We start from the raw sequence: 25,829 nt of genomic DNA on the forward strand, positions 1-25,829 counted from the left end.
CTTAGGGCTGGAAGGAAGATCCTGGTGACTACTCTGGGCACCCCAAGATGGATGTATTGGGCACTGTCATTGTGAAAATAGACTTGTGAAAGCCGAGTGGGCTCATATCTTTTGTCCTATCTTGATAGACACAAGCTGGATGTTGTTTCCTGTGGCAAGTCCACAGTCCGAGTGCAGAAGGCCATCTGCAGTGGGTTCTTCCGTAATGCTGCCAAGAAAGACCCGCAGGAGGGTTACCGGACACTGATCGACCAGCAGGTGGTCTATATCCATCCTTCCAGTGCCCTCTTCAACAGACAGCCAGAATGGTAGGTGGACATGTCCCAGGGTCTAGGGGCTTTTCTGGGCAGAGAAAAACCTGTAAATCTCCTGGTATTTTGTGATTGTGTCTTCACTACTCCCAGTATGTCCTAGTATAACACTGCCTGCCTTTCTAGAGCAGCAGAAACCTGAATTAGGCACAATGTATCAAACCCTATGAAAGAATTAAAATCATAGGGGTGAGACCTAGTTGAAAAAAAAAATTGTGGTTTAAAAAAACTACCTATTGGCCAGGCACGGTGGCTCACACCTGTAATCCCAGCACTTTGGGAGGCTGAGGCGGGCAGATCAGCCGAGGTCGGGAGTTCAAGACCAGCCTGACCAACATGGAGAAACCCTGTCTCTACTAAAAATACAAAATTAGCCAGGTGTGGTGGCGCATGCCTGTAATCCCAGCTACTTGGGAGGCTGAGACAGGACAATCGCTTGAACCCAGGAGGTGGAGGTTGCGGTGAGCCGAGATCACCCATTGCACTCCAGCCTGGGCAACAAGAGCAAAACTCCATCTCAAAAAAAAAAAAAAACAACTACCTAGTGGCCGGGCATGGTGGCTCACGTCTGTAATCCCTGCACTTTGGGAGGCCGAGGCAGGTGGATCACCAGAGGTCAGGAATTCCAGGCCAACCTGACCAACATAGTGAAACCATGTCTCTACTAAAAATACAAAGTTAGCCAGGCGTGGTGGCAGGCACCTGTAATCCCAGCTACTTGGGAGGCTGAGACATGAGAATAGCTTGAACCCGGGAGGCGGAGGTTGCAGTGAGCCGAGATTGTGCCATTGCACTCCAGCCTGGGAGACAGAGTGAGACTCTGTCTCAAAAAAAAAAAAAAAAAGAAAGAAAAAGAAAAAAACAACTACCTAGTGATGTTTTTAAAAAAAAAAAAAAACTTGTTTTAAAGTAGCATTTTTAAAAAATTGGACTCTTATCTAGAACCGTAATATAAAACTGATTTAAAACCACGATGTTATCACAGTAGAAGGGTTAGAAATGTGGCTTCTTGCATGTTTGGCCTTCTCCATCCCTTGTGGCAGTGTGAGGCCCCTCTTCAGAGCCCTAGAATTCTGTGGAAACATTCTAATAAACCACCCTCACATTTTATAGAGCAAGAAACAGATTAGAGAAGGGATGTGATTGGCTCCATGTCACTTAACTAGTTAGAGCCAGAGCCAGGACTAGAACACATTTTCCTGAGACCTTTCTTGTGGTTAGAGGTGTGCGGGTGCTTCAGTATTGGGGTGTGGCTGTCATAAACAGACTGCAGTCTTATAGATGTCAGGCAGGAGAGGTAATAGTATAAAATGTAAGCTCAGCTGAGGCCTACTAGGGACCAGGTCGACTGTAGAGTGGGGCCTATATCCAGAGGCTTGAGTCCTATCTCTGTCCCCCCTCAGGGTGGTGTACCATGAGCTGGTGCTGACCACCAAGGAATACATGCGTGAAGTTACCACCATCGACCCTCGGTGGCTTGTGGAGTTTGCCCCAGCCTTCTTCAAGGTCTCAGACCCAACTAAGCTAAGCAAACAGAAGAAGCAACAGCGTCTTGAACCCTTGTACAACCGCTATGAGGAACCCAACGCCTGGAGAATATCTCGAGCCTTCCGACGGCGCTGAAAGGCAAGATTGTTCATTTGCCTCTCCAGCAGCAGTAGCCGGAGCTTGGACTTATCGATGACAGGCTGGTCCTGAGGATACAGCTGTCCTGTGACTGTCTTAACTGAGCATTTTCTCAACTCGACTCTCATTTCTTCCCTGCTGGTAAAATAGAAACAGGGATTTAAGCCTGGCTTTGGCAAGAGCCTCCAGCCTCCATCACCCCAAGTCCTTGGGCCCAGTTGGGAGCTCATATCTAACACAGAGACACATTGCATCAACTTCAAGAAAGGGACAATTTGTGCAGCCCCAGGATGGGAAGGTGGAGTGGGCGAGCATCTTGTGCAGGGACATGGTGAGGGCCCTGATGCCCCAGCTAGCAGGAGCTACTGTGCTCATCTAAAGTGTTTGCCCCACTTCCCACCCCCTTCCCAGCCCCTGTACTTTGGCTTGACCTCCTGGAAATATTTATTTTCTTAAGGAAACAAAAATCGTTTTCTGTGACTGTTTTCTTTTAGCCGAAAGATTAGGATATTGGCCTGGGCTCAGGGTGAGGGAGATTTAGTGTCTGTGCTCTGGCACACATGATGAGAATCCCCTGAATCCCCTAAAACCACAGCACAGGGCCTCTTTGCACTCGGAAACGACATACAGCCCAGACTTCCAGCCTTGTCTTTCAGCATCAGCACTAGCCGGGCCGTGCTGGGGGATCGCCCGATGATCAACCATGTCCTCTCCACAGAGCACTTCAGTCTGGAGGCCTGAGTGGCTACAGATGGCACATATTAAATACAGAAGGTTTCCCCTTGCTCCCTCTACCTCCCACCACATTCGCAATGTGCAGCATATCCCATTTCCTTTTGAAACATAGTAAGTAACAACACAGCTTTTATTTTATTTTGTTTTTATTTTTTTCCCCTGAGGTCCTGGATAGACCTTAACAAAGGGATTTTATGGTCAAAACCTCCCTTTCCCCACTCCAAACAGAAAACAAACATAACACCCCTCCTCTCAGCTGGTTTGTGCTGCCAGTATCTGTGCTGCAGGGCTTGTTCTTAGTGGTTTTTTCCTAGCACTTGCTTGGGGAATGGCCACCTCCTTGTGCCCTCCTCACAGCTCCTGAGGAGGGTTTTTTTTTTTCTTCCCATAGAGATGGGTTCCCACTATGCTGCCCAGGCTGCTCTCCAATCCCTGGCCTCAAGCAGTCCACCTGCCTCTGCCTCCCAAAGTGCTGGGATTACAGTCCAGAGCCACTGTCCTCTGCACTGAGGAGGCTCCTTACCTGGCGGAACATCAGGCAGGTCTTGCCAGGCCAGGTTGTGGAACTTGGGGAAAGCTGGTCTGGATGTAGTACTTGTAGAGAAGCTTCTGAGAGATTGGGCACATCCTGTTACGGTGCTGCTTTTCCTGTCCTTATGTTGTTAGTAAGTTCTGAAGTGATGTAAATGCTAGAACTACTGTAGAACTGTATGCCAGACACTAAGAGAGACTATATAACATTCCAGGATATAAAGGAATGTATGTTGTCACTGGGCAGCAAACCACACCCTAAAGACACAATTCAGAAAGAGTCCGAGGGAGAGGAATATAGGCCAGGCAGTCTGCTGACTGCAGATCCCTGCCCCTTCATTAAGCTGAGTGAGTGCCTCCTGATTCTGAGTATGCGCCTTCGTAAGCCCAGGCCAGTAATCAAGGGGCAGGGCATTGTTGTGTGTTAACCTTGAAGGCCTTCTCGGGAGAGACAGTACAGGGACCTCAAATGAAACCAAAGGGGAAACGGGGACTGGGCACCCACCTCCCCAATCTCGTTTTGTTTTGTTTTTGTTTTTGTTAAGACAGGGTCTTGCCATCTTGCCTAGGCTGGTGTCAAACTCCTGGGCTCAAGTGATCTTCCTGCCTCAGCCTCCTGAGTAGCTGGGATTACAGGTGCATGCCACCACACCTGGCTCCCAGTCCTAATTCCAGCCTGAATTTTCCCCATTCAGAAACACTCCTGGATATAGTGGCCTAGCCTGTCCTGACTGAGTGCCCAGCACTGACAATGTTGACACCTGGGAAGGGAGGGTTGGGTTTCAAGCTGAGGTTGAAAAGGGATGTTGAATGGGCCAAGGATGAGACAGCAGGGTTGGTTATCTTTCTGGCTCAGGTGGAGGAAAAAGAAGGATCCCCATTCTGTGGGTGTTCCTTGACCATCTCTACCCTAGAGCTGAGGTCACTTCTCTGCTATGACAACATAGCTGGGTTCTGACCTTTTGACCATCAGGAAAGCAATGTCAGCAGCTGAGCTGAGCCTGCTCTGAGGGAGAAGGGGGGGTCTTGTCCAGATGTAGAAGGGGAGCTTGCCTGCTGCTCTCACACAATGGAGCCCTTGTTTCTCTTCCTTGAACCAGTATTTCCCAAGATTGAGTGACAGCCCAGGAGAGGATGTGGGTCTCATGCAGAGAGCTGGGATCTTCTTGGCCATTGAAGTATATTGTTCACCCCCACCCAGTGAGAACCAAGTTCAGGAGTTGCCTGCCTCTGCACACATGCTGAGTGTGCTGTTTGTGTATATGGGGGGACCGTCCCTATGGGGCATGTGTGAGCTCCGCAGCTGGGTCAGGCTCCTCGGTCCAGGTTTACTTCATCCCGCCTGGACGTGATTTGGCTTTGACTGTCTCTCCTGCAGCCCAAAGCACTTCCTCCCCGTGGTTTCTGTAGCTGTCTCATTGGAGCAGTGCCTCTCCAAGTTTGAGGATTTGAACAAAGAACTGGGACTGGTGACTTGTTAATGAACAGTTCAGAGGGCAGAGGGCAATCATCTCAGCTTGTGGAGACCTTTCTTTCCCTGGATGCTGCTTCTCAGCTAAATCCCTCTCTCTTTGTGTGTGTACTTGGCCCTCAGGGTTTCCACCCGATTTTTATACCTTCTTCCCACCATGATAGCTTGGCTTTAATGTGGAATTAAATTATATATTTTTAAAACCTGTTTTTAAAATGTTCTGTTTCTTGCACTAAATTGTGTCAGTACATTGATATTTTGTGTTTCTAGGAAGAAGTAATGTTGCCTTTTATTTGTGGGTAGTGGTCGAGGGGCATCCCTTCCTGCAAGGGATGGTCTCAGGTTGGTGCTGGGCCAACCTGAGACATGAATAGAGTTGGGCTGGCCCAACCTCAGCACAGCTGCAGTTTCTATTTAACAGGAGAGCACCGGTTTTTACCTGAGCATGTCTCCTGGGCAGCGGTTTACATAGGAGCTGGCTCTAGAACCACCCATTCTGCCCCTCCCACCTGTTGTCACATCTTGGTCATACTTCCTCCGTAGGTGTCACCATGTTGTCTGCTTTGCCATTTCTACCTACCCCCAAAAAACTCAGCCACAGGACTCTGATCTCTCCCAAATTTGGGCAAGGAGAATCTAGGCGTTTCCCACTCCCCCGAAGATCTAATCACTGGCCAGAATCCAGGGCCTGCTCTAGCCTCTCTCTGTACCATCTGGCCTGGGAGCCTTTCTCCTTTGCCCCATTCTCCAGACAAACACTTGTCCCCAACCCCAGCAAAAGTAGCAACCTAGAGCTGAGGTAGGATGGAGGACATGCAATTGGGGTCTACGTGGGGCAGCAGGGTCATGGGAACAATTGGGATCACAGAAACCAAAGACCAAAACCCTGTCTGAGGAAGTCTCAGGAGGGAGAGCCTTGCCACTCAGTAGCCCACCTGACCCGCCCGCAGGGGCAGGGAGACTGCTGCCGGAAGCGGGCCCAAAGTGCACAAGGGGTGCCTGTCCAGGTTATCAAGTACCCCCGTCCATTATTTCTGAATCCTCACACAGTAATGCTGGGAAGGGGGAAGGGCAGGTATCATTAAACCCATTTTTCAGAAGAGAAACGGTCAGGTGAACTGCCTTTTTTCAAATCCACAGGGGGATTTAAGCGTCAGGGCCTGGCCCCAAACCAGTCAGCTCTGCTTCAAGGCCAGAGCTCTTTCTACCCCCAGGTCTGTTCCCACATGGCAGCAAAGAGGACACAGGAGAACTAATGGGAGAAGTGGGGATCTTTATTAAGGTCTGGCAGATGTGGTGGAGGTGGAAGTGGAAACCCAGGCCTGGGCCTAGGAAAGGGCAGAAGAAAGGCAAAGGGTCCCTTGGAGCAGGAACCCATCCGTCTCTGCTTATACCCAGCACCACCCATCCCAGGTTCCTTTAACCTCCCCCTGCCTCTGGGAACACAGAGCACCAAGAACTGACAAACCGGGACCCTCCAGGGCCACAGCGTGGGGCAGAGTCCAGGCTTCTGTCTCCCTGCAGTGGGAGATCTGGGGAGCTCAGTGAACCTCCTCACCCTCCTGCCAGTATAAAGTTGGGAAGCACCTTCTCTGTCCCCCAGAACAGAACAAACTCTTGTTCTCTGTGGTTGGGGAAAAGGTGTGGGGGGCTTGGACCTAGGAAGAAGCTGAGCTGAATTCCTCCAGGGCCCAGGTGAAACCCCCAGGGGAGTTTCTGAGACTCTAGACTTGCCATTTCTCCACTTTTCCTTCCCAATGACTCCGGTGAGCAGCTCAGAGTCTGGGCTACGGCAACTGGTAGGACAGTGGGGATCTGCCCCAGAGACATCTGTGGGTTTCAGATGAAGGTTTCCCCAACACCAGATTCATTTATATGTACACAGGGCAGCACCCACCTGCGGCAGGGGGAACAGCCGCTGGGGGCTAGTAAGAGTAGCCACCCTTGGGGCCAAACGGCTGGGCAGGGCCAGCCAGCTCTGGGAGGTAGGCGGGGCTCTCGTCCAAGTGGGACAAAGGGACTGTGTCCTCCTCACTGACAGGCCGGTCAAACTCAGCCTTGAGAGCTGGACGTTGATTGTCCGGGAAGGCCAAAGAGAAGAGGGCCTCAGGCTCACACACAAACTTGTACACGTAACGCTCACCAGCCACCTATGGGAAGAGAGAAGGTCTGGTCAGCCTGGCTAGCCGCCCAGCCTTTGTATGGAGTAAGGTGGGGGAGTGGAGAATGCAGCCCTTCTACCAGTACAGGCAGATGCTTGGGGCATTTCTCTCCCATGCTGGTTCCCCTGAGAAGCTGACTCTCCCTTCACAGTTCTTACTCCTTTTTCATCTCAACTTCTCCATGCTTGGGCTTCTCAGTTACAGTGTTGCACTTTTTTGGGAGAGGAGAACCTTGGGATTCTCCACAATTTCTTGTCTCTCTGACTGATTCATTATCTGATCCTACAAAGTTGCTGAGAACTGCTCTGCTGACCCTCTCCCCAATCAGCTTCTCACAGCCACTGCCCCCCACCACCTTGTCCCTAGACCCACAGCCCCCACCTTCTGCATGATGCCTTTCTCATAATAGTATCGGAGCGAGCGGCTCAGCTTGTCGTAATTCATGGCTGGCCGGTTCTTCTGGATGCCCCAGAGCCTGGCGACCTGGGGACAAAACAGTTTTGGGGTAGAGATGCTACTTTGGCAGAGGAAAAAATGGGGTAAGGTCAGAAAGAGCACTTGAGATTCTTGGTGCAAAGTGCTAAGCTAGCCCTGCAACAAGGCATCAGCCCGCAAACTTAGGCTTGGCAAGAATTCAGGTTAGGTAAAGCAAGAATCATGGTGGAGGCATGTGCCACCATTTCCCAGGTTCTCCCACCTCCAGGCCGTAAACTTTGGAAAGGAGGGCTGGGGACATCCGAGAGGCCCACCTCCTCAGGCTCAATGAGCTTGAACTCCATTCCCCGGCCCGTCCAGGCAATGAAATGGGCATTTGTTGGGTCATCCAGCAGGGCCACCAGAAATTGCCACAGCTGCAGGGCACCCCGGCGCTGGTAGGGTGGCCCCTCTCGAAATGCACCGACCCCTTCCTGCTTGATGTCTCCTGGGGAACATGAAAATAGGAGGTGTTGGGTTTGTGTCTTTTGGTCCCCCAGGCAACCGCCTCCCACCCCAGGGATTTCTCGAAGGGGTCTCCCCAGGTACTTTTCTATGGGTCCCTCCCTCTTGCAACAATGAAACGTGATGTGACTCCTGCAGGGACACAGTGTGATAAGACCTTGACCCTCCCATGAACAGTCACTTCTCTGACCTTCAAATTTCTCCGGGACAACGCAGACATCATCTGGGAATGGTCGCAGAGGTTTCTCATAGCCATAGCCTTGTGGAGGAAGTTGGGGGTTGCTCAGATCTGGGGGTTCACCGTGAGACCCCAGAGAGTCCAGAGGGACTCCTGGCCAGGGAGACCTCCCCCATGGCAGCGCTCCCTCCCCCAACATGGAGGGCTTGGCAGGGGAAGGGGGGCTGCCTTACCCATGGCCCCGTCACCTGGAGAGGGCCCGGAGAAGCCCTCTGTATGGAGGTACATTGATGAGCACCCGGTGACATCTGTGGGGGAAGAAAGGGTGATGTGAGAGGTGGCTTGGGGTGGAGCTGGAGGGCAGGGGAGGAGGAAGTCCTATCCACATTCAAGAAGTTCTTCCTTCCAGCCTGCTTCCTGGTGACTGTTCTTTGCCCAGGTTGCCTGCCAACCACAAAATCGCAGGGAAAGTTCACCCAGAGGGAGTGTGATGCTGGAACCCCTCCTCAACTTGAGGGCTGGGGCTGAGGCCATGGAAGGCAGCAGCGGGGGCTGGGCAAGCTGTTCTGCAGGGCCCAAGCTACCAGGGAGCAGCTGTTTCCTGCGAGTTCAGGGGGAGGAGGGAGGGTGAGATGAACGTCCGGGGGGAAAGGGTTCGGTGTCCACGCCTAAGACTCCCTCAGAATGGACAAAAATGTCCGGTCAGCAGGTCAGGTTCCCAGCCCTGTGCGCGCGCGCGCGTGTGTGTGTGTGTGTGTGTGTGTGTGTGTGTGTGTGTGTGACAGAAACTGAGAGCGTGCGCCTGCATGCATCTGGGGAAGAGGCAGTGGGCACTGGGCCTTGTTTTTTCAGGTCTAACAGAGCACATTCCACTTCATTTCATTCCATTGCATAGGATACAAACCTCCCCACTCCACATCAGGGAGGTGGCTGTGTGAAGCCACCCGTTTAAGTTCCAACTCCTTCCCGCCCTCCCCCAACTCTACTCCCACCTATGAATAAGAAGATGGTGAAACATGACACCACCGGGAGGAGGCGGGAGGGTGGGCTCATTCATGCCTCCATTTTGTGAATGGAATTCCTGACTCCATTCAGGAGTAGCTGGGGGGAGGGGCAGGAGTTCAAGGGCATGTAACACAATCCCCTCCGGTCTACAGCCTTTGAAGGTCAGCGGCAACAGTGCCTCCCTCCTCCTCTCCCCAGCTCACTGCCAAGCCTGGCTCAAGCTTATGCCCTGGATTTGAGGACAGGAGCACCATCCGGTTCTCAGTTGGACAGCCTAGGGGGTTGTGGTTCATCCCCCTGCCCTTGAACGGTTGTGGGCACCACAAAAAGGGAAATTCTAAAGTTCTAGCTAGCTCTGGGCCTACTCTAATAAACTCAGATCTAGGGCTACTAACGTAACAAAAGCCTGGAGGAAAGAAGAAAAGGCAGGGTTTTCTGGACCCTTCCTGGGACTGGCCCTCCTTCGGCCCTTGGGGCTTTGAACTGTAGCTATTTATGAACATAGGTGAGTGCATCTCACTCCAGTCAACAGCCAGGTGGAATTAGAATTTAAGGAAGTCCCTACTTCCAGTGCCCAGCCTCTGGCCAGGGCATACATCAACCGGGAGGCTCAAACAGGATGTGTAAACCACATATTAATCTGTGCTCCTACCAGCCTGATCAACATGGTGAAACCCCGTCTCTACTAAAAATACAAAAATTAGCTGGGGGTGGTGATGGGCACCTGTAACCCCAGCTACTTGGGAGGCTGAGGCATGAGAATCGCTTGAACCCAGTGGCACTCCAGCCTGGGCGACAGAGCAAGACTCCGTCTCAAAACAAACAAACAGAGCAAGACTCCGTCTCAAAACAAACAAAACAAAACAAAACAACAACAAAACCCTGCCCTCAATAGCAACAAACCCTTGCTTTGAGAACTAGCAAGAACCATGAGCCTGGCTAGTTTCAAATTCATGTTTCTCTTCATTCAAATCCCTTTGTATTTTTAAGCCTCTGTGGGGGTAGGGACCAGACACATCCTATTGATCTTCGTATTTCCCAACTCTGCACACTCATGTTTCTGTCACAGTAGTTTGGTCTTAATAGGTAATTAAAACCTCAAACACCTGTTAAATAGAAATAAATGCCTTAACTTTCCTATTAAGTCACAAGCTACCTGAGGGCAGGATCTACATCCCCCTTTATTTTAGTTTTATTTTACTTTTTTATAAATAGACACGGGGTCTCACTTTGTTGCCTAAACTGGCCTTGAACTAATTCCTGGGCTCAAGCGATCCTCCCGACATGGCCTCCTAAAGTGCTGGGATTACAGATGACTCACCATGCCCTGGGGGGGCCCCCCTTATCTTTTAATCTGAATGTAGGTTTGCTCATTGAAAAGTAACAATTTGTCCGGGAGAGGTGGCTCATGCCTATAATCACAGCACTTTGGGAGGCCGAGGCAATGGATCACATGAAGTCAGGAGTTCGAGACCATCCTGGCCAACATGGCGAAACTCCATCTCTACTAAAAATACAAAAATTAGCCGGGCATGGTGGCTGGTGCCTGTAATCCCAGGTACTCGGGAGGCTGAGGCACGAGAATCGCTTGAACCTGGTAGGCGGAGGTTGCAGTGAGCAGAGATCGTGCCACTGCACTCTAGCCTGGGCCAGAGCAGGACCCTGTCTCAAAAAAAAAAAAAAAGAAAAAGAAAGAAAGAAAAATAACAATTCTTTTGAAATTATGAAGAAAAAAAGTGGGTGGGTGGGTTGGATGTATGAAATGGTAAACAGCAATGTAAAAAAACTCGGGAGACATTGTGGGCTTAACTGAACTCTTCACTTGATCACATGCCAGCCTGCCCCACCCCAGTCTCTTACCTGAGTCGTAGGCGAAGTCCGTCTGTTCCTGTTTGATCACCACCCCCGCCCCTGGGTACCTGTGCCCGTTGACCCCACCCTGGTCCACGGCTGGCTGGCCCGCTTGTTCATACAGGGGATCGTGGTATTCTTGCTTAAAGCTCTGCTGGGGGTAGGGTGGGCAGGGCTCTGACAGCTGGTGTTGGTAGGGGGCTGGGAGGGGTTCCCGGCCCCCTCCCTGAGATGTGAAGGAGTGGCAAATGTCCAGGGGCTGCTGGAAGATGGAGCTGGATGTGGTTGGATGGAGAAGGAAGAGAAGAGAACTTTAAATTTATCCTTCCTCGAGCCTGTTACGCCTAGGCTTTTAGAGTGGGCTCTGGCATGGGGGGTAGGGGACTGGGGTGTCAGTATTTCTCCCTCTCTATTCCGCCGCCCCCCGCCTCTACCACCCCACAGCTCAAGTCTTTAGGGAGAACACTCAGGAATTGAAGAAAAAACACCTGGGCCCATGAGCAGTGGGTTTCCCTGTCTCCTTACCTATGTTCCCCGAGGTACCCATGGCCAGGGTGGGTCTGGGAGGTGCCAGAGGATCTCAGGAAATTCCGTTGCTCTGCCCGGGGAAAGGGCTGTAGGGGTGACTGTCCAAGGGCACCAGGGGCAGGGGACTTGATGGCGATTTGTCTGGGGGGGTCATAGGCACTGGAGTTGAGAAGGAGACAGAGGTGAGGGGGCAGAGAGGCTGGCAAGCGTCTTTGAACCCTTCATTCCTAGGAAAGCGAGGTCACAGGGATTATAGGAGAAGGAAGGACAGAGGGGGCTGAGAAGGGAACGGCAGGAGCCACAGACTCAGCCCTAGCCAATTCTTTTCTTTTTTCAGACAGTCTCCCTCTGTTGCCCAGGCTGGTCTTGAACCCCTTGGATTCATACAGGGGGGATTCGTTGCTCAGAGCAATGGTTTAGGTGGGACAGTGGGCCTCTCGGTGGAAACAGAATCTGCTCTGGACTCAGTATGTATTCCTGAGGCCCTCTGCTGCGTTTTCCGTCTGACTATTTAGAGGAAATCCTTAGCTGTATTGCTTCCTTACAGGAGCTAGAAAATCCTTTCTGTTGTCTAATTTGCATCTCAGCTGCTGCCTCTGCTCATGGGTGCCCCCTGCCTCCCTCCTCTGGAACGCTTCTCCTACCCTTCACCAGGTCCAGGCTGGGGCTCACCTGGAGTAAAGGCACTGCTCGCCATGGTGGTACGGGAGTGGCGGCTTCCTGCTGCAGGACAGGGCCGGGTCTGTGCGGGGACTCTGGGGCTCCTTCTTGATCCTGGTGGTGGGGCTGTGGAAAGCTACTGTAGGGGTGGAGGGGGCAGAGCAAGGCCAGAGCCTGTCACACGAGAGGCAGGCAGGGCTTCTGATACCTTCTGAGCTTTAAGGACCAGCTGGGTGACTGGTACAGCCTCCTTCCCTCTCTGGGTATCGATTTTCTGAGATCCGCAGTGAGACAAGAACATTTTGGCTATTTACATTATGTCTAGTTTATACATCAGACTAGTGTCTGATTATTAACCAAATAAACCATCTAAAGTTCAAGATTTAGGCTGGGCACGGTAGCTCACACCTGTAATCCCAGCACTTTGGGAGGCAGGAGTCCAAGACCAGCCTGGCCAACATGGTGAAACCCCGTCTCTACTAAAAATACAAAAAAAAATTAGCCGGGCATGGTGGCGGATGCCTGTAGTCCCAGCTACTCAGGAGGCTGGGACAAGGGAATTGCTTGAACCCGGGAGGCGGAGATTGCAGTGAGCCAAGATCATGCCACTGCACTCCAGCCTGGGTGACAGAGCGAGACTCTGTCTCAAAAAGAAACAAAAAACAGAAATATTTAATGCAACCCCAGGCCCCAGAAAACACTTTCAAGGAGTGAGCACCTCCAACCTAGGGCCTGTAGTTTTCCTGAGTGCCCTGGAAAATTCCAAGGGAGTGACATGTTTTCTTATTTGAGGATATAAAGAATCTTTCTTGGCCGGGCACAGTGGCTTACACCTGTAATCCCAGCACTTTGGGAGGCCAAGGCGGGCATATCACCTGAAGTCAGAAGTTCGAGACCAGCCTGACCAACATAGAGAAACCCCATCTCTACTAAAATACAAAAAAATTAGCCAGGCGTGGTGGCACATCCCTATAATCCCAGCTACTCGGGAAGCTGAGGCAGGAGAATCGCTTGAACCTGGGAGGCAGCGGTTGCAGTGAGCCAAGATCACACCATTGTACTCCAGCCTGAGCAACAAGAGTGAAACTCTGTCTCTAAATAAATAAATAAATAAATAAATCTTTCTTTTTCTGGTTGAGGTTGGATATTGGCCCACTTGAATGTCAGCTAACATTATACACATGCTCCTACTTATCTGTGAAGAACATTGGCCTTTCCTGTGGCCCCTGCTGGGTTCCCAAACTCTGGCCACGAGGCTGAGCAGCAAAGAGTTGGTTCCAAGCCAGTGTGAGTGAGATTCAGTTTTAACCGCAGTCCAGTCAAATGCCGTTTGTAACCAACTATTCTCTGCTGTTTTTGACAGCAAAGTATCTGACATTAAAGCAGGGTTTCTTTGTTTTTTGGTTTTTGTTTTTTTTGAGATGGAGCCTCGCTCTGTCACCCAGGCTGGAGTGCAGTGGCTCAATCTTGCCTCACTGCATCCTCCGCCTCCCAGGTTCAAGCGATTCTCATGCCTCAGCCTCCTGAGTAGCTGGGATTACAGGTACATGCCACCATGCCCGGCTAATTTTTTTATTTTAGTAAAGACGGAATTTCATCATGTTGGCCAGGTTGGTCTCAAACTCCTGACCTCATGTGATTCACGCACCTCAGCCTCCCAAAGTGCTGGGATTACAGGCGTAAGCCAGCATACCCAGCCTAAAGCAGGGTTTCTCAACAGTGGCACTACTGACATGTGGGCCAGATAGTGTTTTATTAATATATTGTAAGGAGCTGTCCTGAGCATCATAGGATGCTTTTAGCAGTATCCCTGGCCCCTCTATCCACTAGACACCAGTAGCACCCCACCCTCAATTGTGACAACCAAAAATGTCTACAGATATTACCAAATGTCTCTTGGGAGGCAAAATTGTCCCCAGTTTATGAAAGTAACTTAGAATACTAGAACTGGGGCCGGGCGCAGTGGCTCACGCCTGTAATCCCAACACTTTGGGAGGCCGAGGTGGGCGGATCACAAGGTCAGGAGTTCGAGACCATCCTGGCCAACATGGTGAAACCCCATCTCTACTAAAAATACAAAAATTAGCTGGGTGTGGTGGTGCATGCCTGTAATCCCAGCTACTCCGGAGGCTGAGGCAGGAGAATGGCTTAAACCCGGGAGGCGGAGGTTGCAGTGAGCCGAGATTGTGCCACTGCACTCCAGCCTGGGTGACAGAGCAAGACTCTGTCTTGGGGGGAAAAACAAACAAACAAAACACTAGAACTTGACTCTGCTGAACTGGCCCGGGCCCCTCACTTCAGATATAAGGCAATGGAGAACCAGAAGGATAGTGTCTGCTCTAAGGTCACACAGGAAGAACATGGCAAGCCCCAGATTTCAACCAAGGTTTTCATTCCAGTTATTGCCTTGGTCTTTGAGATCAAACACCACTGTTTTTTAGGAGAGAACAAGCTGCTCTCCTGTGCTTCTCTATCCTATGACTCACTTCCTGCCATCCTCCACTCCCTATACCCTCTCCCCAGGGACCTCTACTCACGGTTTTCTGAATGGAAATCAGGAACAAACTGCTCATCACTGTCTGGTACCTGAGCTGCAGAGAGAGGTCAGAGGTGAGTTTGGGGCGGGGCCCTGGTTGTCCCCTGGGAGGCTCCATTATTGCAGCCCTGCAGATTAGCAACAGCCAAGAAAGGACCAACAGCCTTTAGACCAGGGGTGTCCACATTGTAAGAATTGTCTTTGGCCACACATAAAATACACAAATACACTAACACTAACGATAGCTGATGAACTTAAAAAAAAAATCACAAACAAATCTCAAACAAATCTCATAATGTTTTAAGAAATTTTACAAGGAATTTATGTTGGGCCTGGGCCGCATTCAAAGCTACCCTGGGCTGAAAGTGGCCCGCAGGCCCACGGGTTGGACAAGCTTGCTTGAGACTAAAGGCTGCTCCACCCTAGGTCCTAGTGTCCTCCACCTCTGGGCTCCACTAAGACCAAGGAGGGAAGACTGTTCTCAGAACCTGTCTGAGCAGATTCCAGTCTTTCTTTTTCTAGATGCTTTGTCTTTATTTCCTCCATTTTTCTGAAGTGAAATAGCCTCGCCCCTCAGAGTTTACAAAACTCCCTTAAAGCTCACAGCAGTCATGTCTAGGATGGGCAGGCATTACAAGCAGTGGGATCCTGTGGATTTAAAATCACATAGGAGGCGGCCGGGCGTGGTGGCTCACGCCTGTAATCCCAGCACTTTGAGAAGTCAAGGCGGGTGGATCACCTGAGGTCAGGAGTTCGAGACCAGCCTGGCCAACATGGCGAAACCCCATCTTTACTAAAAGTACAAAACTTAGCTGGTCGTGGTGGCGGGAGCCTATAATACCAGCTACTCAGGAGGCTGAGACAGAAGAATCGCTTGAACCTGGGAGGCAGAGGTTGCAGTGAGCTGAGATCGCACCACTGCACTCCAGCCTGGGCAACAAGAGTGAAACTCCATCTCAAAAGAAAAATAAAATTAAATAATAAATAAAATCACACGGTGGGTGGCTGGGCGCAGTGATTCATGCCTGTAATCCCAGCACTTTGAGAGGCTGAGGCGGGAGGATCACTTGAGGTCAGGAGTTTGAGACCAGCCTGGCCAACAAGGTGAAACTCCCATCTCTACTAAAAAATTAAAAAATTAGCCAGGTATGGTGTTGGGCGCCTGTAATCCCAGCTACTCGGAAGGCTGAGGCAGGAGAATTGCTTGAACCCAGGAGGCAGAGGTTGCAGTGAGCTGAGATCATGCCACTGCACTCCAGCCTGGGTGACAAAGTGAGACTCTGTCCAAAAAAATGAAAAATAAAGGCCAGGCATGGTGGCTAATGCCTGTAATCCCAGCACTTTGGGAGGCCGAGGTGGGCGGATCACGAGGTCAGGAGTTTGAGACCAACCTGACCAGCATGGTGAAATCCTGTCTCTACTAAAAATACAAAAATTAGGCCGGGCGCGGTGGCTCACGCCTGTAATCCCAGCACTTTGGGAGGCCGAGGCAGGCGGATCACCAGGTCAGGAGATCGAGACCATCCTGGCTAACAGAGTGAAACCCTGTCTCTACTAAAAATACAAAAAAAATTAGCCAGGTGTGGTGGCGGGTGCCTGTAGTCCCAGCTACTCCTGAGGCAGGAGTACGCCTGAGGCAGGAGAATGGCGTGAACCTGGGAGGCGGAGCTTGCAGTGAGCCAAGATCACGCCACTGCACTCCAGCCTGGGTGACAGAGCAAGACTCCATCTCAACAAAAAAAAAAAAAAAAAAAAAAAAAAATTACCTGAACGTGGTGGCACGCCTGTAATCCCAGCTACTCCGGAGGCTGAGACAGGAGAGTAACTTGAGCCTGGGAGGTGGAGGTTGCAGTGAGCTGAGATTGCACCACTGCACTCCAGCCTGGCGACAGAGCAAGACTCCATCTCAAAAATAAATAAATAAAATAAAATAAAAATGGAGGATGACAGTGGGAGAGCAGGAGGCTTGTGACTGGGACCATTGCAGAAGGCAAAGGACACTGGCTGAGTACATAAGTGCCTCATCCCTTTAATGTGCAGCTAAGGAGGGGAGGGATTCCCAAGGTTGGCGATCTGAAGAGCTCTCCCAGGATGCCAGGATGGGTGGAGCTGGGTTGGGGAATAGGCAGGAAAACTGAAATACAGCAGCAGCTCATCCATGGCTTCTAACCTGAACATCAAACTCAGATTTCTAGTTCTTATTCTGGCCTCCCCAGAGGGCGGCTTCTCAGGTGGTTACACAGCTAAGTATCTCCCTTGATCCCAGAGTCTTGGCCCACTTTTGCCCCTCTCTCAAAAATAAATGGATCACAGCAGGAAGTGTAGACACCAAGAAGAACTTCCTGATATTATTCCAGGAAGACAGTGGTTCTAGGGTGATGCGGTGGAACCTGTAGCCCGAGGAGGCTGGGCTCTCCTTCCCTGAAGACTGCTCTCAGATTGGACAACGGGGAAACTGATTGATAAAATGCCCAGAGAGGTCATAATGGCTGGTGAGGGGTATGAGATGGCTAGAAAAAACCTCCACACCCCCGGCCTATACAAATACATATCCCATCTCTTTTGCTTCTCTCTAGGCTAAGGCTCCATCATTTCTTACTTGGATTTCACCCACAGCCTCTTACAGGATACCCTACTTTTATTCTTACCTCCTATAGTCCCTTGCTTTCCACCTAGCTGTCACAGTGATCTTTTTACACCAGAAATCGAATCATTTCTCTCTGTTATTTAAAGCATGAAATCCAAACGCTTGCCCTTGGCCTCCAAGGCTCTGCATGACTTGGCCTTGCCTACCTCTCTGACCTGCCTCTCCGACCTGCCTCTCCTTGCCTGTGAATCTGCGGCACTCCGGTCTCCTTTCTAGCCCTCAAACCTGCTGAGCTTATTCCTTCTTCCCCAGATGCTTTCTTGCCTTTTTCTTTTTTTCCTTGCCATCAGAGTCTCAGCTCACTTTGACATCTCTGGAGAGGCCTTCTCTGACCACCCCTAAACCAAAGTGGTTCCTCCTGGCTCTTTATTGCATCTCTGTTTTGTTTTCTCCCTGGCACATATTGCCACCTGAACATATTAATTTATGTTTACCTGTTTGTTATCTATCTATCTCCTCCACCAGGAAGTTAAGCTCTGTGAGGGCAAGAGCTTTATCTTTCTTGTCATCTGATGCCCCAGCACCCAGCACAGGGTTAGAGTAGACACTCAGTGCTGTTATTTCTTGACTACATGAATAAACATGCAATAATCGTTTGTCCTCAGGCTGGCAGGAGTCAGCACTGTGGGCCTGAGGGCATGCACTGAAGAGATCCTGACCATCCTAGCCCTTCCCTGCAGGCTCCCCCTCTCCACACACAAGGCAACACTAGAGGCAGGTCCTCTCCAGGAAAGCACATCTCACAGGGGATACTTTAGGTTGTGATATGTTGCTTGGGGAGAATACTCTTCAACAATTTGCTTTAAATATCAGAGGTGCCAAGTGTTTATAAACATAGGCTTATGTTAATAGATAGTTGATTTCTTGATAGAAGCATTAGGGAGAGGGAGTTTAAGAATCAGGAACCCACCAGCAGCTAAACGAGAACTTAGGACAAGTCAACATAATAATACTTTGGTCTGAAGTGACCAAAGAAATCAATGAGACATGAAATCCGCTGGCAAGAACAAACAGAAACACACAGCCAGCACACATCTTTTCAGGAGCACAAACACGGCAAAAAGATAACCATTCCCAAACTGGCCTGATTCAAGAGTCACCAGGACATTGTTAAAAACATGATTACAGCCAGGTGTGGTGGCTCACGCCTGTAATCCCAGCACTTTAGGAGGCTAAGCCGGCAGAGAGTCTGAGGTCTGGAGTTCTACACCAGCCTGGCCAATGTGGTGAAACCCCATCTCTACTAAAAATACAAAAATTAGCCCAGCAAGGTGGCGGGCGCCTGTAATCCCAGCTACTCTGGAGGCTGAGACAGGAGAATCGCTTGAACCCGGGAGGTGGAGGTTGCAGCGAGCCGAGATCGCACCAATGCACTCCAGCCTGGGTAACAGAGTGAGACCCTGTCTCAAATAATAGTAATAATAATAATAAAATAAAAACACGATTCCCAGTCCCCTCCTCCAGAGAATCCCATTCCATAGGACTGGGGTGGGGCCCAGGCATCTGCATTTTAAAATCTATTATAAGGAAGTCTCCTCTGTCACTCAGGCTTGAGTGCAGTGGCACAATCAGAGCTCACTGCAGCCTCGAACTCCTGGGCTCAGGTACTCCTTTCACTTCAGCCACCACAACCTTAAAAACAGGCACATTTGGATAGAGGGTAAGAGGCCAAATCTGTCCACCTGCCCAGGGATGCAAAGCCAGGCTCATCCCTGCTGTGCCCTCTGGTCCATTCAGAGGCAACATCCCCCAAGGTGGCAGGAAGCCGGGGTGATGGGAGCAGAGTGACCAACATTTCCCTCCCTCCTACTAGGCAAGAAGGGTCCCAAGGGAAAGGGTGGTGCAGAACTCAGGGGTGGCTGACGCACTCCGGCCCCACTCCTGGGGCCTCATTAACTGCTACTTTCCATTGAGGTAATGGGCTGGGGGTATCTCCTGCTGGCGTCACTGGTGCTGGAGAGCAGAGAACCCTCAGCATCATCTTACCTTTCTTCCTGCCTCGGGCCTGACAGTTTAACCAGGGACCTGTCCAGCCCAGCAGTCCAGGAGGCTTCCTCCAGCACACAGACCACCCCCCAAAAGAGGTGGCGCCATCCTCTTCCCAGAGCCAGGAGAAATCTGTCCTAGCTCAGCCCCTCCCCCAAACACTGGCCTTCTCCCAAAGGGGTAGGCCAGGGCCCTCAGTCATCCAGAGACTGTCAACAGGATAGAAATAGGAACACTGAGCCTCCCGTTCCTGGAAAGCAGGAGAATTTTTAATTACCATGTTTGGTCTTAAGTGTACACCACTCTCTTTATTTATTTGTTAACTTGGCTGAGTCTTGGCTGCCAAGCCAGTGTGCCAGGGTCTGTCCCCAGCTCCATCCCGGTACTAAGATGGAGTTTATCTTTCTGGGGAAGAGGCAGATGATTAAGGAGGGGGTGGGAAAAGTGCCAAGACAGCATAATGCCCAGAGAGAGAGAAAGAATTTTAGGGACTCTCCTTTCGAAAAGGGGGGTCAGTAAAAAAAAAGGAGGGGCTTGGAGGTCTCCCAAGCTGGATTCTGGAAGAATTGAGAAGTTAAAACAGAGACACACTGAAGCCCACCATAGGTTAGCCACCCACACTATATATGCTCGGTCACCCTCTTCCCAGGATCCAGTCATAGGGTGAAGGGGGTAGAGGCGTTCTCCAGAGCTTCTGCTCCATTGTGTCACCGCTGTCCCTTACCCTGCCCCCATCCTGGCAGCCTCTGTACTGGAAGGAACCAGTTCACTAGTTGTGGAGGGGACATATTTGTCCCCAGGAGTCTTCAGGAAGGGGAAGAGACAGAAAGATGGAGAAGAAGGCATTGTATCTGGGAAAGATTAGGGAGGGGATTAACCTCATCCCTCCCCACAGACATGCCGAGGCACCAGTGTACATGCACTCCGACACATATTCAGGGACGCACACACCCTAATTCCTTTTACTTCACTCTTGCGGCAGCACGACAGCACGACAGCACAGGGTGAAATGTGCCCTCCCACACATGGGGTCTTTTTTTGAACCTACAAATATGATTGGGACAGCCAAAGGGCAAAGGGACTGGAGCCCTTGGAGGAGGGTTGGGGAGCAGTGATTCCTGTGAAAAGGGGAGCGCAGATCGATCCCTTCAAGAATCTGATAAAATCTATGGGTCATTCTCTTCCTAAAAAAATCCATACACCTTTATGTATGGTGCACTTCCAGCAATTTTACACACAGTATCAGAGGGATCAAGGATCCCAGCAACCTATCCATAGGGCTTCTGGGAATCCACAGACCCCAGCCTCACACAAAGGGGTCATGGCCTAGAGTCAATTGCCCTTACTACCAAATAGACAACAAAGTCATTTTCCCCAAGGGTTCAGGGCTCCTGACAAGCCTGGAAAGGAACCTTCGACAAGAAACCAGCATATCTTTTACCATAGCCAGACACATATTGGGCTCAGCCTGCGTGAGCCTGGTTCTCCCTGTAGCAGCCTGATTCTTTCCCCAACATCTCAACAGATCCCAGACACCCCCAAATCAGACACGCCCTCCTAGCCTCACATCATTCCCCCCTGTGTACAAAAACCCAACCCCAAGGATATGTGAGCTGCCTCCATAAAGCCGCAGTCACAATCACCCTTCAACGCCCAGACATAGGACACCGAACCTGCAACCACATCGGAATCTCCCTGTATCTGCCCGGCTCCAACCTGTGCCTTCTCCAAATGCTAAGTCTTCGCAGACCCACCCACACTACCCTTGCTGCTTCTCTCCAAATTGGGGCTTTGGAAAAAATCAAACTGAGAGAGGGAGGTTGGGCTCTGGTCCCCATTCCTCCTAATGCGTCCCACCACTGGCAAGTTTCCAAAGAAGCTAGTCCCTCCCTGCCACCCCAAAGCTCCCCATGGGTTGCCGGGGTCACTGACCTGGTGGGAAGAGACAGGAGAGGAGGCTGGGGTGGTGTTGGGATGGTGCAGGGGGACAGGGCCCCGGGAGCTGCATCTGTCTCCGCAGAGAAAGTGAGAAGGAGCGATCGGCCTCAGCATCCCCCCCTCAGGCCTGGCCATCCATCGCCAGCTGGGAACCTGAGCTGCTCCCTCAGAAGGAAGGAGAGGGAACCAAGGAGATCCCAGTGCCCACCCCCCTCACCTCCGCCTTGCAATCCCCACCCCCACCTCCCCACCCACTGGATTTAAATGTACAGGGCAGCAGCATGTAACTAACACACACACACACACACACACACACACACACTCTCTCTCTCTCTCTGTCTCTCTCTCTCACACACACACACTTGCTGTCACACTGACACTGACACAGACAGACATTCGTACCCTCTCCAGACCCCTGGCCAAGGGGTGGGACTTCCAAGGTAGAGAGATGAGAGCATTTTCCTCCCCCTCCCATCTCAAACCCAGGCACAGATGGACCAGCTGCTGCCAAAATGCCAACCTCGGCCCACCCCTAGTTCACAGCCCTAGGAGCTGCCCACTGTGGGGACTCTCAGCTGACAGGCAAGGAATGAAGCCCGGTGAGCCAGAGAGAAATCAGGCGCTGGGAAAGGAAGTCTTTGAGAGCCCATGGAAACTGACACCTCTGCGTTCTTCACCTCTAGCCCAGCTCCGGAACCTCAGGAGGTGGATGGGGAGACAGGACAAAGCTCCGCCTGTAAATTGGAGCTGGGCATGCAGGACTTGCAGGGTCGGGGATGATGCACACGATACCCTCAGAACCTCCAGATCCCTCCAGCACTCACACTGCCGTTCAGCCATTAATTCCACAAAATGTCTTGAGTGCTTGCTCTATGCTAAACAGTCATTCTGTCAACATATATATTTTTAGAATATCGTAGTAGGCAAGACAGACCTAGTCTCACTCCAAGGATCTAGTCAGGGGTCATTTTCTTTTTACTCCAAGCTTCTATGGAGAGTTCCAGGATAGTTGGATTTGAGCTTTAAAAAAATTAGATACCCAGGGTGGAGGGATGAGGAGATCCTAAGGAAAATACCTCCAAAAGACCTCAAAAAAGGAGTTCCTAGTGTTTTGGCTTCTTCATTTTCATAGCATTAAAATAAACCCTAAGATGGGGGTAGTTAACCCTTCCCTCTCAGAGACTGGCTAAACCACCATTTTCCCTCCCACCTGCAGCCCCACCAGCGACACCCTCAGGCCCCACCAAAACGCACTGAAGAATCCAACCAGGAAACCTCCTGAACACACCACTTCCCCATCAGGCCCAGCCACGGACCCCACCCCAGCCAGCTCACAGCTAACTCCCCAGCACACAGGAAGGGGGAAATTTGCCTGGAGGCAGAGGTATTCAAGCGGGATGGAGGAGGGAGGAACACTTGCTATTAGAATTACAATCAAGGCTATTTGGGGAGGGAGCCCTGGGCTCTCTGTGCCAAAGGACTGCAGAAAAGAATTATTTAAACTTTTGTTGTTCTTTTGGCTTGGACAGTAAATTGTTTGGTGCTGGGGGTCGGGAAGAAGAGAAATCCAGGGGATAAGAATCAATGCTTGGGCAACTCCGGAGGATAGGTGACGAATTAATTGCTCCCCCCCCCACCAACAACACCCCAACACGCACCTTGGCCTGGCAGCTTCTGCAAAACAAACTTTGCAAATGAAAATTTCAACCAGGAAAATGGGCCTGGGGCCAAGTTCCATTCAAATAAGCAAATACCCCACACAATGGTCTGATTCATCCTCAAGCCTAGTTACACAAGCCTGGCTCAGGGTAGAGAAAATAAATATCAATATAAGTGTCCACGCTGGGCGCTGGGGTGAGTAGAGTGGCAAGGGACCTGGGGAGAGGGCCTTGGAGAACTCCTTGAGGCAGGGAAGGGAGAGGAGAAGTGTAGGGCTTAGGGTGGAATACCAGGGGCTACGGAGTGTCCCCCTGTCCAGCCTCCCAAAATAGAAAATGTCACAAAACTACTCACCTTCAGCGAGCCACGTCTCCTGGAAGTGACTTAGATCCTGGAAGAGATCTGAGGGGTAAATAGTGGAATTGGAGGTGAGATGGAGGGGATGGTAAGAAACAAGGGGCCCTAGCAAGCCCCGATGACTCCCCTGCCTTGGGAGTAGGGACCGAGAAGAATGACCAGAATCCCTTGGAGGCGAGTTTTTTGGGGAAACAGGCGGGGGTTCCAGAATCGGCCGTGTGTGTGTGTGTGTGTGTGTGTGTGTGTGTGTGTGTGTGTGGCGGAGGAGGGTCGCGGTTTGTCTCTCTTGCTCTTTACCTTCAGAGTCGAGGGGCGGCAGGGAGCCCGGGTCCATGAGCTTCCCCTGCGGGACGATCAGCGCTTCGCGCAAGCTCCCATTTCCGGGCGATTTCTGCGAGAAGCGGGGAGAATGCCCCGAGTCACCCTGAGGCGCTTAGTCTGGGGGACGAGGTTGGGGTCCTCGGGTGACTCAGGGGCGGGGCAGCCCAGGACTCCGCTGGGACTGCGGGGAGGGGGGCTGTGGTGAGAGTAAGGGCTGGGTGCGGGGCGGGGCGGGCGTGGAGGCCGGCGCGGCGCTCACGCTGCTGAAGGTGTAGGGCACTTGCTGGTCCAAGTATCCGGCTTTCATCCTCCGCTCCATCCGGCCGCTCCCTCCGGCCGCACGGCCGGGGCCCCAAGCGGGGGCCGAGACCTGGTGGGGGAGGGGGCTGCGTTCGCACACCATCCAAGGAGGGCTGCGATGGGGGCGGGGAGGGGTGGCGGGAGGGGGCAGTCCCAAGGCTCTGGGTCCGACGGCGAAACTTCTCCGACTCACTGGGGCGATGGGGAGGTTTCCGCCTGCCAGGCGGAGCGCCACCACCACTCCCCTCCCGCCAAAGGCCAAAGGAGGTCCCACCTGCTCCCAGGAGCCGGGCTCGCCGTTTCTGCTTTCTGCAGCCCTGCTTTACCCGGGCTCGATTACATAAGACGTGTGTGTCTGTGTGTGTGTGTGTGTGTGTGTGTGTGTATGTGTACGCGCGCGCGCGGAGGAGCAGGCGAGGCGCACACCATCATCGCATGCCCACAACTCCCGCGCCCCCTCCAACCCTGAATCCCAGCGCCTCCCACCCCCGCCCTGGAATCTGCGGAGGCGGGTGGTGAGAGTGAGTGTGGTGTGCGTTGGACGCGAAGCGGAGAATCACAGACAATCTCCCTCCCTTTCCCTCCCGCAGCCTCACCTGAGGCCGGGGCGTCTGGGCTGGAGCCGCGGGGGGTCCCGAGCATGCCCTGGGGCCCGCACCGAGGGCCGCGGGGCTAGGCCGGAGTAAGGCGGCCCTGGCCCCGGGTCCCCAGCGCACCGACTTGTTTTTCGGGCGCCGCAGACAGTTGTGAGCCCGGGGGAGCAGCTGATTGGTGCATTTCCTTCGCTCGGCCTCGGGTCTCCACCTCCCCCCCGCCACACCGCCCCCCGTTTCCCTTTGTTTCATTGACTTTTGTGAATGGAACCCCAGGGCTGGGCACGCCCGCCAATCCGGAGAGTCGTCCGGCCCGGCCGGGGGGCGGAGTTTCCCAGCCGCGGGGACCAATCAGAATGTAGGGGTTGGCTCCCGGCTTCATTCAGTTCTCCGGCTCCCATTCATAAAAAAATAAAACTCGCGGCCGGAGTTCATTCATAAAGAACCGAGAGAAAAAGAGAGAAGCCGAGGACCCCGCGGCTTCTCCACCGTCTCGCCACGGTCTTGGGTCTGATGCGCCGCGTGCTCCTCCGGCTGGCGTCTGCACACGTCTCTGCATCTGCGTGTACGTGGGAGTATGAACATGTCTGTGTGCGCCCAGGAGGGAGGTGACCGGGCTTGTGTGCCCAGAGGAACAATAATAACTAGCATTTATGAAGCGCTCCGCTTCCACGTGCTCATTTCGTTTCCATAACCCGGCGAAATGGATCGTTTGTATCTTACAGATATATTAAAAATGAAACTCAGAGAGGGATGGTAACTCGCCTGAGATCACTCAGCTAGTCAGCACCTCTGGGGTTTACAGCCTCAAATCCCTCACACTGTCCTGTACACCTCTCTGAAGCCATGATTAAATGAGTTAAGCTATGTGACAACTGATACACAGTAGGTGATCAATAAATGCAAACTGGCACAGAATCCAGGCTTTTCCTCAAGGGTCTGTTCTCTGCAGAGCTGTTTTGTGACCCACTTTCTACTGATTGCAGCAGAAACCAGAAGCCCCACGGTAGATGAGTTCTGAAAGTGTAGCTCCCTCTCAGCCATCTTCCCTCTAATCTGAGAGCCAGCAAAAGGAGAAAAGCCCCAAAGGATCTGATGATCTGGAGGCAGGATGGGTTTCAGTTTTAGCTAAGAAGCTGGTCATAGTCTCTATCATCTCATCCATTCACCACTTCTTTCAATAAACATTTATCATGTCAGATACAGTGATGGGTTCCAGGCAAGCAGCTATGTCCAAGACAGACATCTGACAGGAGCTGGGGTGCTTGGGCTGTGGCCATGGGGGCACAAAGGACATGAACCCTCAAAGGCCTTTTTGCTGAGACAATTTTCTGTGTCTCCAGCCTATGCACTCCTTTGAGGACAGCCTGATTTTTTATCCTGCCTGTTTGTGATAAACACAAAAGAATGTTCAAATGCCAGGCCCGCAGGAGTGGCTTCCCAAATTCATCTAACCTAACACCTGCCACTTTACAGATGAGGCAGTGGAGTTTCA

The 25,829-nt window shown here is 51.8% G+C and overlaps 2 protein-coding genes across 19 annotated transcripts in view; one reads left to right on the forward strand and one right to left on the reverse strand.

The window, feature by feature from the left end:
• DHX8 (DEAH-box helicase 8) overlaps positions 1 to 4,877 on the forward strand; it is a 43,792-nt gene extending 38,915 nt beyond the window's left edge. For 3 of the 7 annotated variants that reach the window (XM_054457767.2, XM_054457766.2, XM_054457769.2), the window contains 2 exons: positions 129 to 308; positions 1,715 to 2,404. In XM_054457767.2, the coding sequence (XP_054313742.1) occupies positions 129 to 308; positions 1,715 to 1,934 (400 nt within the window). In that variant the 3' untranslated portion in view covers positions 1,935 to 2,404. Of the gene's footprint in view, positions 1 to 128; positions 309 to 1,714; positions 2,405 to 4,303 lie in introns of those variants that run through there. The other 4 variants (XM_063656394.1, XM_063656393.1, XM_054457771.2 and 1 more) reach the window with 2 other exon arrangements.
• A 1,055-nt stretch (positions 4,878 to 5,932) lies between these two features.
• ETV4 (ETS variant transcription factor 4) lies at positions 5,933 to 24,546 on the reverse strand. Of its 12 annotated transcripts, none has more exons than XM_063656405.1 (14): positions 24,338 to 24,546; positions 23,701 to 23,811; positions 23,418 to 23,511; positions 23,118 to 23,165; positions 16,300 to 16,365; positions 14,535 to 14,588; positions 12,010 to 12,136; positions 11,335 to 11,496; positions 10,819 to 11,084; positions 8,187 to 8,261; positions 7,966 to 8,034; positions 7,586 to 7,758; positions 7,218 to 7,319; positions 5,933 to 6,824 (listed from the first exon to the last, which is right to left on the reverse strand). In XM_063656405.1, exons 2-14 carry the CDS (start codon positions 23,758 to 23,760, stop codon positions 6,600 to 6,602), a joined length of 1,521 nt encoding a protein of 506 aa, XP_063512475.1. In that variant the 5' UTR covers positions 23,761 to 23,811; positions 24,338 to 24,546; the 3' UTR covers positions 5,933 to 6,599. The 12 variants fall into 12 exon arrangements, with proteins under 12 accessions (XP_063512475.1, XP_063512467.1, XP_063512466.1 ...); XM_063656397.1 differs by lacking the exon at positions 24,338 to 24,546 and adding an exon at positions 24,016 to 24,160 and having other exon boundaries at positions 8,202 to 8,261; XM_063656396.1 differs by lacking the exon at positions 24,338 to 24,546 and adding an exon at positions 24,016 to 24,159.
• Positions 24,547 to 25,829: the final 1,283 nt, after the last annotated feature.

Source organism: Pongo pygmaeus, chromosome 19, assembly GCF_028885625.2.
Source record: "Pongo pygmaeus isolate AG05252 chromosome 19, NHGRI_mPonPyg2-v2.0_pri, whole genome shotgun sequence".
Lineage (NCBI taxonomy): Eukaryota > Metazoa > Chordata > Mammalia > Primates > Hominidae > Pongo > Pongo pygmaeus.